Source organism: Phymastichus coffea, unplaced genomic scaffold (genome assembly GCF_024137745.1).
Source record: "Phymastichus coffea isolate CEN01 unplaced genomic scaffold, Cenicafe_Pcof_1.1 PCOF00199, whole genome shotgun sequence".
In the NCBI taxonomy this organism is placed as follows: Eukaryota; Metazoa; Arthropoda; class Insecta; order Hymenoptera; family Eulophidae; genus Phymastichus; species Phymastichus coffea.
The window spans coordinates 220,518-238,032 of NW_026707010.1; the positions used below are offsets into that span (position 1 = coordinate 220,518).

Genomic DNA, 17,515 nt, shown 5'->3' on the forward strand with positions numbered 1-17,515 from the left:
ACAATTTTACTTATTTTCAATCGTTGAAATTCAAATAAAAGTTTATCACCAAAAAAGAATGATTATTAAAATGATAAAATTCAGAGTAACAAAAATCATAGATTAAGCGCGTTAAACGGCTTAAGCCAATTATTCAGTCCGATTTGTGGAGCCATAAGTTTGCCGTCAACAATAAACCATCTAACCGCATAATTATCGGTAATAAACTTGGTGCGTATTTACACGATTAAATCGCTTATGTATTGTTTAACGAGACAACGATATCTTTCACGAGAGTGTGTGCATCGATTCATCAGAAAATATGTTGATCACCATGCAACGTTACAATTAATCATTAACGCAAATTAGTGATATGTACCTAACAAGATCAGCCATACGAATTGAGCAAATAATGTTAATTTATAATAAATTATTCAGATATATTGTTCAGTTTTTTTTCGCGAGACCTTGTAAAAGTTTTTAAGTGTTTTATTGCGTGATTATAAAAGTAAACATTATTAAAGTTGATTGTTTACCTCGAGGACAGAATCTAATAACTCGAAATGAATAATTTAATTTAATCAAAAACATACGAGTTCAAAAAATAATCTAGGATAAAAACTTTGTTTACATTACCATCTACTTACATTAAATTTTCTCTGTACTAACGTTACAAGGGGAAAAAAAATTATGCATTTGTGCAGCAGTATACGCTGCGGTAAAACTTGGAGAGTTGACAATTTTTTTCGGAATGGACGAAAGGAGCTCTAAATTCATAAAAAGAATAGTGAACATTTGTGTTTATCCATGTTGACAATATCGATATAAAATTTTCGTTCGAAGGATTTTCACTGATAAAAAGACGCTTTATTTGAAAAAAGCGAAACGATCTCAGTCGGGCGTTTGCACATAATATGGGCACGGCAAGAGCGAGCGCATAATAGGCTCGCTCGTCTGTAGCAAAGCTAATCGTCGCCTTAAGCTCGCGAGTTGGTGTGTGTATGTGCAAGTTATATACCCCCCTTGCGAGCTCTCTCCCGATAAAGCCGTGCGCTGATTTCGAATAAGCCCAAAGCCAGTCGCCTCGTTTGCATCTATAATACCACTCGCACTCGCTGCTCCAGAGATAGTTGATTGCGTCGAGATACTTTTGCGCTCAAAATATTTTTCGATAGTTTGCCGAAATAAGCCTTTCGCTCGAGTTAGAGTTACGCAATATAAAACTACTCTCCAGTCAGTGACGAAGTGTTGACAAATCGCACGGAAAATTCAAAATGCCGTTGATATTGATCCCAAATTCTATTGCTTCCGTTAGATTTGATCTGACTCAACGTAGTTATCGCGCGGTTAATCCCATCGCGAGTAGAAATCTGCCAACGCGCGCGGAAAACAAAAATATTGCCTTGCCGCCAGCCAAAACCGACAAAGCAACAAAAGTAGCGGGCACGCAGGCTTGCCTCAGTCGTGTCGCAAACAAAGGCCTTGCTGATGTACGTACACGTGTGTACCAAGACTAAAATGCAGACTCCGCAAGGCTATCGATCGACTCAAACTAATACTTGACTCTCTAGTGCCGCTCTGTGCGGCTTTTAAAGTGTCTCCCTATCGGTTCACTCCTGTAATTATTTTCATGCTGCTTGTTCTGCCGCACATCCGTCATTAACTATCGTAATTGACGAGGACGCGCGGGAGAGATGTTTTACGGCCGTATGTATTTCTGTCGCGTGACGTCGAGCGTTTTCCAAAACCTCTTTGCATACGGGAATGAGATTTTCCTTGCTCGTGATGTGCTTTTTGACAAGGCACGGAATTTCGGTAGTTTAACGAATCAGCATTTTAATGACGGTCAGAGTGCCAGTTTATTAATAACTAATTGTTGGCGTGTGTAGATTCTTTTGTAAATTAATGAATTGTAAATGAAGAATTATTTTTAGTTAATAAAGTATTCGTTCGTTATTTGCATAATTTTTCATTTGCTTTTGTCATTCTGGCGAATTATTTCTTATAATTTTTTGCACTGAAATTGTCAATATATAAAGTTTAATGCAAAGTTTATTATATAAGTATATTAAGCTTGCTCGTCATAGGCTTAGGATGAGAAAGGATAAAGTTGTACCCACGAATTAGACTTTACTAATCCTAATCCAAATCGATAAAACCTTTTTATATCTTTGATTAGGTAACCAGTTGGAACGCTTCATACAGACGGTCGATTCATGCGCAAAAGTAGTTCTATTCTTTCGTCGAACATTCCTACTCTATAGCTGAATGCTTATCGAGACGCTCGAAATAAATGTCCCATAATTCTCATCCTACGCAAAGCAATTCGCGGAGCCGCTCAGCTTTATACAATTAAAATAACTTGTATTAGTGTAAGTGATTCGCGACTCATAGTAACCTCAATCATCAAATTGGAATTCGACGAAATCGCACGCAGCTGCTCCCCCAAGCAACATTACAACGTCGTTTTAACCCAGATAGCGTTAGAAAAGTGAGGAGGCGGGTAGTGGGTGGAGGGGGTTGAGGGAGTTCGACAACACGACGGTGTGAGCTTGCAAGGTTTCGTGCGGAAGCCTTCTCGAAGCGAAACGACGAGTTGGGAGATAACTTGTAGTGTGCGGCTGCTGCTCCGCTACATCGCACCCGCGACAATTCCGCGGTCAATCGTTTGCGTGGCACTGCTCCTCTTCTTCGTGCTGTTTTGGCTGCTTAGCGGCCTCATCGTTAGCTGGTGAGGCATGAGGCTCATTCGCTTACTACATCTTGCTGGTAATTAGTCATTTTGAATATCACTGTTTCATTTAAAATTTGAATGGTGATGCAGTTTTTTTAGTGGGAGTCGGTAATTACAATTACCAATTGTTTTATAAAGCAAGCTTGTAAGTTTCAATAATTTTTCTATGACTCACTGGAACTTTTTACAATATGCATGCATTTCATAAATTCTGGAATCGATACTTGGCCGTTCAATACTAAAATAACTTTGCGATAACAAAAATAAATATTAACCTAATATGTGAATTTATCTTGAAACCTTAAAACTTATGACTTTAGCAGACTTTTTATAGTAAAGAGTTGAAGAATATACTTTTTATACACTTTTTCCAGAACTACTTTTTTCGATTTAAAAATAATCAATGTATATTATAAATAATATAAAAAATGGTATGCGATGCTTCGTAACTCAATATTGTTTTGAATTTATCGGATTCCATTTTAAGAACATCCGACGGATCAATAAATCGTGAAAACATGCGAAAGGAAACTGAAATCTGTATAGCTCAACAGAGCCTACATTTTCATTCCAGGCAGGGATTATGGAATACATATATAGTATTGTAAATATTGCACTGTGCAGTGACTATACCGTTAAACCTGACCGGTAATATGCGATGTTGAACTAGATCGCGTACAAACTGCTTCTTCGACCTGAATGATGATTTTCTGAGGCTTCACATCGTCTCGGCGATACTTGAACAATAAATCAATAATAAACATTTAAAATGTCTTTTATTAACAGGTCTCGCTGTGTTGGTGTCATCATTGAGTCCAGCATCATCGGAGGATGCCGTAACCTCTACGTTGAACTGCACGACAACCGATGGTTTCGTCAGTTTTCATCCAACAAATGCCAGCCGTGTCGATGAAGCAGCCAATAACAAGCCGAAAGAGGAGCAGCAGAGATTTAATAGATTTTCAAGTGATCGTCGTTATGATAGTTATTCTGGGGGTAGTAAAATAAATCGACGATATGAGCTTCCCAAAGTAGCGAGTCAAAATGATAATGTAGATAACAATCAGAATAAAGATTCTCAAGGTCATGCGTCAAGTCGACATCTAGATCATGATCGAAGGTTTCTTACAGGAGCCAGTGGTGATTATTTCAGGCGAGAGCAAACTAAAAATAATCAGCGTCATTCAGCGAATAGCTACCCAAATGACGATTATAGCTCAAAGGGAGATGATAGACTTGATTACGTGAATGGTAATAATGACAGAGTAAAGTTTGATCCATCAAGCCATTACTTAAATGAAAACCGAAGATATGATCTTAGTACTGAACATAATGACCAAGGGAAAGATATACGTGATCATCCATTAAACCCTTATGATGATCATGTTTCGATTTCAAAAACGGATTTCGAAAACGTTCGTGAAAACTATAACCTAGAAAAATATGAACGGACTCGTCCACGGAATCGTTTTGATGAAGATCATACTCTGAAAGCGAATTTTGATCACGATAACATAAATATTGATCGAAAGAATGAATGGGATTATTTAAAAACTCATTTCAATGATGATAAAAAGATTGATTATCAACGATCGAATATTAATCGAGAAAAAAATGAACAAAATCATCTATTGAATCGTTTCAATACTGATCGCGGTTTAGGAATGGACAATGACAATCAAAACAAAAATATACAAAGCCGGCCTCAAAGTCGTCATTTGGATAATAATAAAACAAAAAATGATCACGACCAAATTACTGGTCTTGACCTTGAAACAAGTAATTCAGATGAAAATTTGAATGTCTATCCTTTAAATACAAACTCAAATAGAAACCCTGATGATAAAATAATGGAAGTCATTGATAAAAGTTTGGAAGTTCAACCTTTGGAACAACATGGAACTGAAAATTACGCCAACAATTTTAATGAAAACAAAAATGTTGGTCATGATGAAACTAGAGGAAGTATTGATAAACGTGTCGAGGATTTACATCCAGTAAAAAGCTTAGTAGACCATAAATTAAATGATCCAATAGACTATCATCACATGCATGACACACGTTCTGAACAAAATCCAATTGATCAAAATTCTAAAAGACATTTTAAAGATCTTCATGATGATGAACATTCACATCCAAACTACTATAAAGATCCTTATTATTCATCGTTTGATAGAGACTATAAAGACCAAAATTCTGATAGACGTACGAACAATGATAAATATACTAACTATCGGGACAGGATTTTACCTGATGAACATAATGATGACTTAAATTTCGACCAGCATCCTCTAAAAGAACATTCAGATGATATATATTCGGAAAAACATACAAGTGACGCAAGTGCAAGTAAATTACCTCCAAGAGATCATCATGAGAAATTACATTCTAATCAACCAGCAAGTAATCGAGATTTTGGACCACACAGTGATCCTTTACCTGAACGACGACTTGGAAGTAATCTCCATCCCGATGAACGTCTGAGCGACAGGAATTATAACAGGAAAATTAGTAGCCATATACCAAATCGGTACAGAGATGATGATCTACATGTCGTGCCCAAAGTCAAGGATCTAAACTATGATAAATATCCAGATGAAAAGGTATATTACCTAGACTATAATTTAAAATAGATCTAACAACTGTTTTCGAGCCTTTTATTATTCAATACTAGTGAGTTTAAAAAATATTAGAGTATTTATTTTGTATCGAGCCTGCTTAAAGAAAACTAGCTAGAAAGTTTAGCGGTTATGTGTGTAAAATGACAATTGATAGAGAAATACGAAGATTTTTATTTTATGAAAAAAAAAGTAAAAAAAATGATACTTCACGTAGTATTTAAGAATATTGAACTTACATCAAACAAATTTCTTTTGGTAGATAACGGATGATTACACAACCATAGAACCTCGAAAAGAATCAAATATATCACATTTGATGACTTTCACGGTTTTAAGAGACTGGGAAGAAAACAGACCTAAACTAATCTTTCCGAATAAAACAGGTATTGAAAGATACAGAATGGCCACACTTCATCTTGACAAAGGAATATTTGTCTTTGATTTTCTACGTTATTTTCTATCTTTCATTCAACCAAAAGATGTTCCAATAGGTAGTTGATAGAATTTCAATTAACACTTTATTAATTTATAATTTTCTTTGATTAACACTTCTTTTTAATTATTATATGGGAATCCAAACATCTTCATTTATATGAATCAAAGATATTCTGAAAGACTCTATAGAGGGTAAAATAAGGGTATCAACGTTAATTGGACAGGTGATTATAAAAATTCCTTTTTACTTTTCCATTATTCTGTAATTTTCTTTATAACTCAGTCTTTGACTGAATATAAAACTAACTTCAGTCGGATTTTTAAAACATTATAAAAATGTAATGGTTGCAATAATTTTTTACAGATGATATATCTGGAAATCCTTTTCATCGCTGTTATAGTTATGATGATCATTTTAATGCTCATTGTGCCCAGCACTGAATTCTGGTTATGCTGTCGGTCAAGCCGTTACAATTATAGGCGTAAACGCCGTAGATCAATGACATTCTTCCTCTGTTTATACACTTTAACGATTCTGTAAGCGATTGCTTTTCCTTATTCCATCGTTCACATCTATAAAGTTTTCGCTTTACCTATCTCATAATTTTGAGCATCATGTGAAAAATATGAAGATTGCATAACCGATTGCAGAGTGTGCGCGGTAACAATGCTAGTCTGTAACGAGGAGGTGAGCATAGGTATAAAGACGATTCCCAAGACAGTGGAAGCAGTGATACAGGATCTCAGAGACTATCACGCAGGCACTGCTGGCCAACTGAGAAAGTGTCTTACGCGTAGCCTTGATGTCGCCAGCGAAGCCATACTTGCTGATCTCGATAGTGAGTTTTTCTACTTTTTTCAGTTCTCGGTTCTATTCTAATCCATCGGGTTTCGTGATTTTTGAATTGATATTTGATTGGCATGCATTTTATTTTCATCGGTGACATAAATAAATTTTTATATCTTTGACATTTCAAAGTAGTTTCATTAGAAAGTAAATAGTCAGTCACCAAAAAGCTTTGGTTATGTTAATTTTTAATAGACATAAAACAATGTTTGAGTAGAAAAAACGTAATAGTACATGTGAAAAATCATAGAAATTTCGTCCATTTCAACAACTATATTTGGCAAAAATGCTCGTTTACGCAACTCATTTGAGATTCTTTTGAAATGCAAGCGTTCGTGAGCAAAAAGTATTCCAACTGTCGGAACTTCCATGGCCGCGTAAAAGGACTTTTCCGGTTACTTTTACTACTCGTGCTGTAGTAGCTAAGCCGCGCAAAAGTTGCGCCAGAGAAAAGTGCAACCGAGCGTCGAACTATACAAAGTTGCGGCTACAAACTGTCCAATTTATGCGACGCGTAAATAATTCGAAACACGACTACAAAAGTGAGGCGTTGGAATGAGATCTTTGTTTGATTCTTCCATCGCAATGGCAAGAAAGAATTCGCGTGTTTTGTTGAATCTTTTAATCGGTCAGAAAATTTTTTGATACAACTGACATAACGTACATAACCTTGCGACGAAAGCAGAAAGATTTTAATTTAAAAACAAGAGTTGCAAACGCAGTTTTTAAAATATAGTAAATTACGTACTTAGGGCAGGAGAGTATTGGTAAGTCCATTGCATGTAAGCATTGAAAACTGAGTCGAAATGTTTCACATACTATTTTTTTATCTACGGCCCGAAAATAGCGTTTCCCGGCTGCGGCTCGGTTGGTAACGTGTTAGTTTCGGTCTCACTGGACAAATAAATAGTAGATTATAACCCATAGCCACGAAGGTATTTGGCAATTCCATAGCGTGTGTAAATTAGCACCCGAGGCAAAACCGAGCTATGAGCTCACTAATATCGTGGCCATGGGTCGTATACTATTTTTTGCTTAGCGAAGCTGAAATTAACATGTTACTGACCGCCTATTGAAAATAAGGAAAAAATTTAATTTATTTAATTTATAAATCTGTTGAATTATGGTTTCGCTAGCACGGAAAAGACAGTGATTACAAAGGTTTTTAGTTCCATTAAAATAAAGTTAGTAAAGTTGTTCTTCATACTTGTTCAAAAGTATGTAAAATCATCAAGATTTAAAATCTTCTGCTCAACATTCAAAACTCTTGACGAATAAATAAATAATTTACGAAGGTCAGAAAATTCGAATTAAAATAGATTATTAATTTAATTTATTATCTATTCATACAGTAGATCTTAAAATGTATCTTCTGCTTGTCATCATTCTAATCCAAACTGCAATGACGGTAAAAAAAAAAAGAAAACTAACAAAACACCGCACTCGATCACTCTCGGCACTTTAATTGCAAGCCAACTAAGCCAAAATCACGTAGCACAAAAGAGAAAGAGAAGCCATTCTCTCTCCCTTTCTTTGTTTCGTTTTTTTCTTTTCCCTTTACAACTGGTGCGCCGTGGAGAGCAAGAAAAGAAGTTGAAACTCGTAAGAAAAGGCGGCGGAAGCCAATTGCACGTGTAGCGCTTGCTTGCTCGCACTTTTCACTTGTTTGTTAACTTGGTCACGATGGAAAATGCAAGGACCCTCTCTATCTCTCTTTCCCTCGGTCTCAGCTGTTTATGGAATGTTAAATTCGTACGACCGTGAACAGGTGTTCTGTTGCCGAAAACATTTTGACTTTTTTTGTTATTGTTTGATAGTTTGTTTTATAAATTATTATTCAAATGCCTCATCAAACTTGTTTAGCTAAAAAAAAATATTCAAGATACAAGTCGATTAAATGTATAGCGTCGAGACTTTTGTATCATGTTACCCTCGTACATTTCGAACATCTTAATATTTATCCAATATGTCACGTTAGCAATCCAAAATGATTGTGCAATAAAATAAATCCTGATGCGTCTCCACACCCCCATGAAATTCAACTTTTATACGTGATGTCCGAGCTAACACACTAAGCAGTCCGAGTTGATTTGGAAAGCTTGCGAGAGAGAGGAGAGAGAGACAGAAGTGGCCCGTAGGCTACTACCTTACGGGCAAATCGGATTACACGACGCTAGACTCCTACCCTTCGTGTGCTCGCGCGAGATATTTCGAGTCTTACATTCCCCGACCTTTAGGTTATTGATCTTTCGCGCGCGCGCGCTGAGTACTCTCGAAATTGAGACAGCTTCCGCTTTCAGGTGGAGGGAGGGATATTATGTTTCTATCTGCAGTTCGCTCGGAGAATTAATCTACGGAGGCAAATTCAAATAGCTCGCGATTACTTTTGGTAGAGGGTGGGTGACATTGTTTGTTTTGCTTCATTCCTGAAAAATCAAAGGTGATGTCCGTCAAGCAAACTGATGTTTCCGAAAATTCTAAAAATCTTCTGGCTATGAAAAATAAGAAATAATTCAAAGAACTTTGTTTTACTTCGAAAGATTGAAAATTATAAAAAGAATGTTTCATTCTTAAAATAAAAATTTGTATTTCTCATTTATCATTACGTTTTTTGTTCAATAAAACTGTCCACAATTTGCAGTTTGTTTTTCTTCGAAAATTATCACACATTTTTTAATTGGTTTTAATTGTTTCTGAAAATTTCTATTTCTATAGATTTTTTTACACAATTATTTATCGGTATTATTAATTGAAAATTCACGTTTGCATTTAACGCTTTTATTAGCATTCCTTGTCAATTTCGAATGATGAATACTCTATACGTAGAGTGTATTGAACCATAGATTTGGTAAATAAAATAAGAAAATTTGACATGTATGTGACAGGAACTGTCAATGGACGAGACGAAAAATTGACTGTCGAACAAATGTTTATATTGATATACAATTTGATGATCAATCAATCATTCTAAGTAAACAGCGTGAAGCCGATAAAAAATTTTCCTGTGTGTACACATAGACTTCGCATTTTCGCATGATATCATATCGAAAAAATGTATTAAATAGCCGGAAATGATCTACTTTGATAAATTATTTTTTTTTTATTGAACAAAAAATTAATTTAACAAACCAATTTCTTAGTATTAATAACTTCAACTAGAAGCGTAAAAATAAAATAAAAAATAATAGAAGCACTTGACCCAGCCGATCAAAGTTTAAGAGAGTTTGAATTAACCTTCGGTTCTAAAACGAAACCTTCGATGAACAACAAGCTATGTAATCTGGGCGTTGCGCATGCATCATCAACTTGAACTAGCGTCTTTCGTTAGTGGTTCAAGGCTACGGAGATTAGAGAGCATTTTCTCTTTCTCTCCCCCCCCCCCCTCTCTGGCTTGGTATCTCGCTGATTTATGCAATCGCCCTTGCATTTCCAACCGATAGTTTATTAGGTTAATTGGCCACGATACGCGAGACCCCATATCATGAAAACTTTACTTTTAGTTTGGCCTCGAATCTCATTAGCAATAATTTAATTGCGGTCTTTTTAATTACTTCATTTTGTATGCAAACAAACTCATTGACTTTTTATATTTTAACGGGAATCGAGTTTTGGTCGTATCGACAAAAACAAAATAATAAAAATACTTAAAAGTACATATTCAATAATGCGAACAAACATTCCAAAATTCGGCTATTACCTTGAAAATCTTGTAGCCACGCAGCAGCAGTAATCCACGTAAGTGAAAAGAAAATCATTCATAAATCATCGCAAAACCACGCGTTGGATAGTTAGCGAACGCTTTGGAAACACAACATGCATCGAATCCATTAGGATGCGAACCGCGAGAAATTCCGGCGAGTGAGGAACGCGTAATCGAAATTGTTCAGGCAATTCGATCGATCGATCGCTGAGAGAGCGAAGAGAGGAGAGGGAATCCGACACCTCAATTGCCTACCTCGCTTAATGCCACTCGTTGTTCCTCGGTTTACGCCTCTTGCTCTCTCTCTCTCTCTGTCTCTCTCTGTCTCTGTCTCTCTCTCTCTCTCTCTCTCTCTCTCTCTCTCTCTGTCTCTCTGTCTGGCTCTCTCTTTCGTCATTCATTGGGGATAAAGAGTAGAATATCATGATAAGAGTCGATCGATTTATTTTTAACTTGTCGGTCTTTCAACAATTTATCAATGTAAAGATGTATATTACTTACATTAATAATGAGATTGGAAAAGTACTTTGAAACATAATCGGCGTACATCAACTTCATTTCACATAACTGATTAATGGGAACTTGAACCAAAATGAAACTGATCCAAACTACAAAAAAAAATAGTAATCGCAAATCAAACTTATCTATAACAAGTCTTTCTCGATAATCCATCACTTTTGGTAAAACTATCGAATCTCCAAGTTTTAATGACCAAAAATTCGATCAGCTCTCTTGACCTCGCTTAATTTCGATAATTGGAAATCCGAGCTTGCAGGCTGAAAAAGTGGACTACCCTCCATCAACTCGCACGTCGAAACTAATCCATATATATATATATATATATACCCACATGTGAGCGTCTAATGAACGTCCGGTTAAATACGAGCATACCATGCTTGTAGGCTTGCGTCTAATGTAGGTCACGATTGGCAAGACTACGGTGACGCTATTGCGTGGCACGATGGAAAGTTTTTATTCTTTTTCTTTTTTCTATTTTACTGTGATAGACAATGAAGCTGACTCAGCTACTGGATAACTTTAACTAAATAATTTATATACGCGTAAGAAAAATTGAGAATTTTTGGACTATCAAATATCAATGTTGATAATGACTTGAATTTTCGCTCGTAAATATGATCTATGCAAATACCGTGTAGCGAAAGATGGTACAACAGAGTAAAAGTTGCTAGTCACGTTTCTAACGCAAAAGTAATAAGCGTGACATAGCAAATTTCTTCCTATTGCCCTTCGTTTTGTTAAGCTTTTCAAAAGAGAAATTAAATCTTCAATGTACCATGGTTTAAAAATTATCGTCTGAATATTGTTTATTTACAGACGTTGAGGAATTGCTGGGTAAGCCAGTGCAAGTGCAACTGTCACAGGAGACTGGAGTGGACATCGCGCTCGAGGCGCTAATGGACGTTGCTAACAGTAAGCCTTTTCCGCATTATAAAGTCGCCTATTAAGCGCCTTTTTATTCACGTGCCCGCCTTTTAAAATCTAATTTACTGTTATTTTCCACGGCGAGTTATTATTGCCACTCAATTTGTGCAGAGATTTCTTTTATTTTTGAATGGAATGTGATGCAAGAGAAAAATACTCGAAGGAAAGCTTTGAGAGATCAAGATATAAATACGTTTCTAATTAATTTACGTGGATTGCATTCAACGAAATTTCAATCATTGATACTGATATTCGATGAAAAATTTAGCAGCTAATTGTATTATAATTGATCTTGCATCTTTCGCATCAACGATTTTCACAAATGCGTGTCTTTATCACCCCTTCTGAATTATTTTATAAGCGAATATACGCTTCTGCCATCAACTTTAAATCCGAATTGAATATTCCGACCAGAAGTTGTCTAAATGTTAAATATTCATGCAAACCCTACTATTCAATCATTCAAAGCAGAAAGCTCAAGAGAGAGAGAGAGAGAGAGAGAATCCTGTATATAAAATAAAACGATTTACTTGCGCGTATCGAAAAATCAAATAGCCAGATGACAGTACGTGTGACATATTCCTGCGAGTATGAAAAGTTCGGCGGCGTTTGCGTTTTCGAGCTGTCGAGCCACTGAGAAACTTCCAACTAGTCGAATATTCCCTCGCGCGTGATTTATTTCCTCGACGCCACTGCTGCTACTGCACCACTGCTTTTATACATTTGACGGAATTTTTCCAAGTTCCGTAATATTCTCCATTCTCTTTCTTAAAGTCGTGCGACGTAATTTTCTTCGAGCCGTTGGCTTCAGCTGAAACTGGAACTAATTTGTTACGATTTCTGAAGAATTCATTTAGACACAGTTGCGTTAGATTTCTTTAGCATCACCTCTTACTGTATATCGCAATGCACAAAGGCTACAAAATTAGTTTGATTAAAAAGAAAGCCGTTATTTACCGCGTAAGAAGATATATCTTTAGTTTAACTGGCGCCTTTGAACGTTCGTTTGACAATCCGTCATTAGAGGTCAAAACAACTATTTTGCATCAGTGGATGTCGAAGCAAGTTTCTGTAAATTACGTTTATGGCAGTTCAATTAATTAGGTTACATCAATAATTATAATTAGTTACATCAATGTATAATTTAGTTAAATACAGTAAAATATTTTCTGTGAGATCACTCGTTGTATGCTTTTTGTAAATTATTATTAAATTAGTCTATTCTTAGATGATTTGCGAGTTTACGCTTACGCATTTCGAGTGAGGTTCTTAAATTATCATTCCAATTGAATAACCTTTTTTTCAATTGCAATTCAAGACAAAAATTTATCATTTGAGCAATGTTTATAACTCATGATAAGTCCATTTTTTCATTTGCAGTAAAGAGATCTTTGCCTTGGAAAAAATTTCATCCTTTAATTAAAACGAAATTTTTACTCTATAAAAAAATTTTAAAAATATCAGCTTAAATTTCTATCACAATAAAAATCCTCTAGTCAACTTGACTATGCATGGGTGCTATACGGCCAGTGGTCTGCTCGATCGTCAGCTCACTTAGTTCCGGAGCCCCGCTGAGTTACTAACTGAATATTAAGTGAATTAGCGCTGAACGCCGTGATAGAGCCAGAGCTTTCCGCTTCGGTGTGCACTAGACTCAAAATTTCTTTCTTTTCCTTTTCATCTGTGCGCCCCAGGGCTTTGCCGCTGTTTATTTCTTTTCGCTAACTTTACTTACCCATTTCACATTGATTTGAATTTCACATCAATGTGTTGCGTTTTGCATGGATTGTTGTTTTATTGTTTTGGAGCGAATGAAATTTGAGCTTTTCCGTTTGTTCGATAATTATGAGTGAGAGCTGAGAATTCGGTGCTTATTAAATTTCTTTCTGAAAAGTTTCGAGACGTACTGGAATTGTTAATTTAGCGATACAACAGTTTTCAAATATTTCAAGCTCCTACGGTCAACGAATTCCCTCCTTGTAGCATTTTGACATTATGAATAATAATATCAATTCAAGACGTTTTGAATGTTGATGATTAAATAAGCCCAGTATGTTTTACTATGAAACGACTTCCGTGACTAGTCATTAAACTTTATCAAACTGCGTGTAACATTTGTAATTAAAAAAAAAACGCCGTCCAAGATATAACTAACGATTGATTAATGCTCGCAAACGCGAGCGAAACTCGATTGAGCACCCCGCGGCAATTTCGTTGACCCTCGACGCAATATCAAGGCTGCCCACCTCTTTTACGTTGTATAGCCGATGTTAAGTTTAACATTTTTCACGTCTTTTCATTTATATACACAGGCGATTATTAAGTACAGAAAAGTTTCTTGGCAAGTTCAAATTTACTTTAACAAACGTTGCTTCGGGCTTGTCCAATGGAATTTTCTTTGCTTTCTTTTGCTTGACGGGTAAACTTTCCACGGCTTTGTCCATAATTTTGCTGTTCATTTTGAATAAATTAACGTCGTGGATTATTTTAGGTTCGCAAGAATTAGCATACAAGACGGACGGTTTGCTGAAGCGAGCGGATCGTGCACGTGAATTTGCAGCTGAGTTGGGCCGTGAGACCGATGATATACGTCGTGATCTCGAACGAGCACAACGTGACTGTGGCCATGAAGATCGTTCACTATGTGCTGTACTCGATCCTACGGGACTTCATCTGGCACTCAGACTCGATAGGGTAAGTATATAGTCTTTAAAAAATCATATGATTAGGCTTTTATTCATTGCGTTTTTGAGAAATTTCATATTTTGAATATCACTTGACGTGACTTTGAACGGAAAGACCACGCGTGTTTCATATTAAAACGCCTGGTAGTGTTTTCCAATCTGAATTGATAACAGATAGTAGAACAAATCAAAAAAGTTACAAACTCAAATACGCAATATGTGAGCGCGATAAATGCTGAGTTGATTTTTCGATGTCATGTGCCTTGTTTACACATAGACTTCAAGATAGTCTCGTTTTCACTTTCATTTATTTGATTGATCAATGTAAACAAAACATGCTTAACTATTAAAAAGCAGAAAATTGTCGTATAGAAAAAAAGAAAATAATATATCTCTTTAAAATGCTAATGTCTATTGACACAAGTATGGCAAACGTTCTAAAAAAAATTGACAATTGATTCGTTATATCTAATACAGAAAGCACCTTTTCAGATCTAGTTCACGCGCCAATCATCTGCTAATAGAATCGTTTTTTTTCATATTTTTTCATAAATTTTCAGATAATAAAAATAACTCAATAATATTCGAAGTAATGAGAATCACGTAAAATAGAAAATAATCATGCCAAGAAAACTTCTTAAGATAATCATGCTACGCAGTAAGAAGTAAATTTATTCAAGTGTATCTGGAAAGCGTATTATCCGAGTAATCGTATAACGTATGATGAAATACTATACAATCTACCATTGACTTATAGCAGGTTAATGTTTTCGCAGAAATAGATAATCTTTTCTCTGACGATGATCTGGCTATTTCTAACTTTGGTTTCATTAGTTGACATTCTATGCTCAGATTTATTATATAACATTCAAACTATTTCTTTTCGTCAAAAATATCAACTGGAAAACTTATAGTTTTTCCTAGACAAAACTCAAATGTGCAAAATCAATATTCATTATATATTCCCTCGTCTTATCGCGTCGGAGCGTGAAATATATCATTCGCGCGTTATTTCTTGGGACAGAATCAAATAATTTTTCATACTACAAGACAAATACAAGTGAAGCATAATGTAGCCTATTTTTATCTTGTGCAAATAACCGAAATACGTGTAACGAGTGATTCTTGGGGTATATAATACGGATCATACTATGTGATTGTCAGTTGACAAACGAAATTTCTTCAAGATGTTAGGTAAAATTTTCATCTTTGCTCTCTTCGGTAGCTCCTGCCTGTTGGTAAGCATTTCACAATTAGAACTTATGCGTATTTATTGCATTTATTATTTTATATGTAGTAATTTTCATTCGTTATTCAAATTTTGTTAGGCTAGTTCAAAAGCTGAGGAAAATGATGAAAATTCGAGAGATCTCAACGTCGAAGTAAACAGCGTAAGATTACTCTTTCGATATAGAAAAAAAAACAATCATAAATTTAGTTGAATATAATAATGAAATCTAATATATTTTCAGCCAAAACTTGATGCTCAACTTGATTGGTTTAATAAAGTTGGCCAAACTGTAAAGAATGCCAGTGAAGATTTGGAAAAGCCATTCAAAACGGCTCACAATGATATTTGCAATTTTACAGACCAAGGCCAGAAATTATGCGGACAAAGCAAAGATAAATTTGAGGAATTCAATGTAAAGCTTGCCGATACGATCACCGAATATCAAGTAACAGCTCTCAAAAAATCCATCAAGGACTTGACCAAAGTTCATGAGTATTTGAACAATCAACTCGACGCTGTACAAAAACGGTCGAGTCGATCGATTGGCTCTAATGTGCAGAATAATATAAACGGTCAGACTGGAGATGTTATTCCCGATAGCTCACACAGTGCATCTCAAGACAATAAATTATTGATTGCCGTAAGAGACATCGATAGTAGTGGAACCAATAATGGTAACCATCAAGTCCAAAGTGTCAGTCCAAAAGGAATTAATAAGTTAGAAGATATAGTTGATAACCTTACTCCTAAAGTGCAGGGTGCCATTAAAAACGGAATTAACACTGCTAATCAGATAGGAAACGTTCTTCCCGATGGATCTCTCGTCATATCTGGAGGCAGTAACTTATTGAACGACGCAAGATACGCCGCTAATAGTGGAATCAATAATGTTGGTTATCAAGTCCAAGCTGGGATTCAAAAAGGAATTAATGATTTAGGATACGTAGTTAATACTATTCGCCCTACAGTTCAGGCTGGCATTAATAATGGATTTAACACTGCCAGTCAGATTGGAAATGTTCTTCCCGATGGATCAATCATCTTATCTGGAAACAGCAACTTACGGAATGTGGCGGAAGACACGGCTAATAGTGGAATCAATAATGTTGGTCATCAAGTCCAAACTGGGATTCAAAAAGGAATTAATGAGTTAGGAAACGTAGTTGGTAATGTTGGCCATACGGTTCAGGATGGCATTAAGAACGGAATTAACACTGCCGGTCAGATTGGAAATGTTCTTCCTGATGGATCAATCATCTTATCTGGAAACAGCAACTTACCGAATGTGGCAGAAGACACAGCTAATAGGGGAATCAATAATGTTGGCCATCAAGTCCAACCTTGGATTCAAAAAGGAATTAATGATTTAGGATACGTAGTTGGTACTATTCGCCCTACAGTTCAGGCTGGCATTAATAATGGATTTAACACTGCCAGTCAGATTGGAAATGTTCTTCCCGATGGATCAATCATCTTATCTGGAAATAACAATTCACCGAATAATATGCAACACACCGATAGTCATGAAAACGATAATGTTGGTCATAATGTCCATGATAACATTCATAAACGAATTCATGAAGTCGGTAACGCAGTTCATAATGTTGGCCATCAAATCCACGATGGCATTCATGAAAGAATTCATAAAGTTGGTGACGCAGTTCATAATGTTGCCCATGAAGTCCATGATGGCATTCATGACAGAGTTCATGATTTAAAAAATGTAATCGGTAATGTTGGCCATAATATCCATGAGCAAATTCATGACAGGCTTCATGCATTGAAAAACGTAGTTGATAATGTTGGCCATAATGTCCATGATGGCATTCATCAAACACTTA

The 17,515-nt window shown here is 35.8% G+C and overlaps 2 protein-coding genes across 3 annotated transcripts; both read left to right on the forward strand.

Moving 5' to 3' along the window:
* The first annotated feature begins 2,610 nt into the window (after positions 1 to 2,610).
* Positions 2,611 to 15,087, forward strand: LOC131673800 (putative uncharacterized protein DDB_G0282133). Of its 2 annotated transcripts, XM_058952092.1 has the most exons (9): positions 2,611 to 2,748; positions 3,500 to 5,316; positions 5,594 to 5,825; positions 5,938 to 5,993; positions 6,134 to 6,306; positions 6,421 to 6,608; positions 11,652 to 11,747; positions 14,251 to 14,453; positions 15,004 to 15,087. In XM_058952092.1, exons 1-9 carry the CDS (start codon positions 2,718 to 2,720, stop codon positions 15,022 to 15,024), a joined length of 2,817 nt encoding a protein of 938 aa, XP_058808075.1. In that variant the 5' UTR covers positions 2,611 to 2,717; the 3' UTR covers positions 15,025 to 15,087. The 2 variants fall into 2 exon arrangements, with proteins under 2 accessions (XP_058808075.1, XP_058808076.1); XM_058952093.1 differs by lacking the exon at positions 11,652 to 11,747.
* A 473-nt stretch (positions 15,088 to 15,560) lies between these two features.
* Positions 15,561 to 17,475, forward strand: LOC131673805 (GATA zinc finger domain-containing protein 14-like; the record flags this gene model as incomplete). Its single annotated transcript, XM_058952100.1, has 3 exons — positions 15,561 to 15,681; positions 15,772 to 15,834; positions 15,916 to 17,475. Coding segments are annotated over exons 1-3 (1,674 nt in total), but the record flags the coding sequence as incomplete, so codon positions are not given.
* Between the last annotated feature and the right edge of the window lie 40 nt (positions 17,476 to 17,515).

Coding starts and splice junctions, on each gene's coding strand:
- LOC131673800 (XM_058952092.1), top strand. CDS start 2,718: ATGAGGCTCATTCGCTTACTACATCTTGCTG. Junction 5,826..5,937: donor ACCAAAAGATGTTCCAATAG/GTAGTTGATAGA, acceptor TATGAATCAAAG/ATATTCTGAAAGACTCTATA. Junction 11,748..14,250: donor GCTAATGGACGTTGCTAACA/GTAAGCCTTTTC, acceptor GGATTATTTTAG/GTTCGCAAGAATTAGCATAC.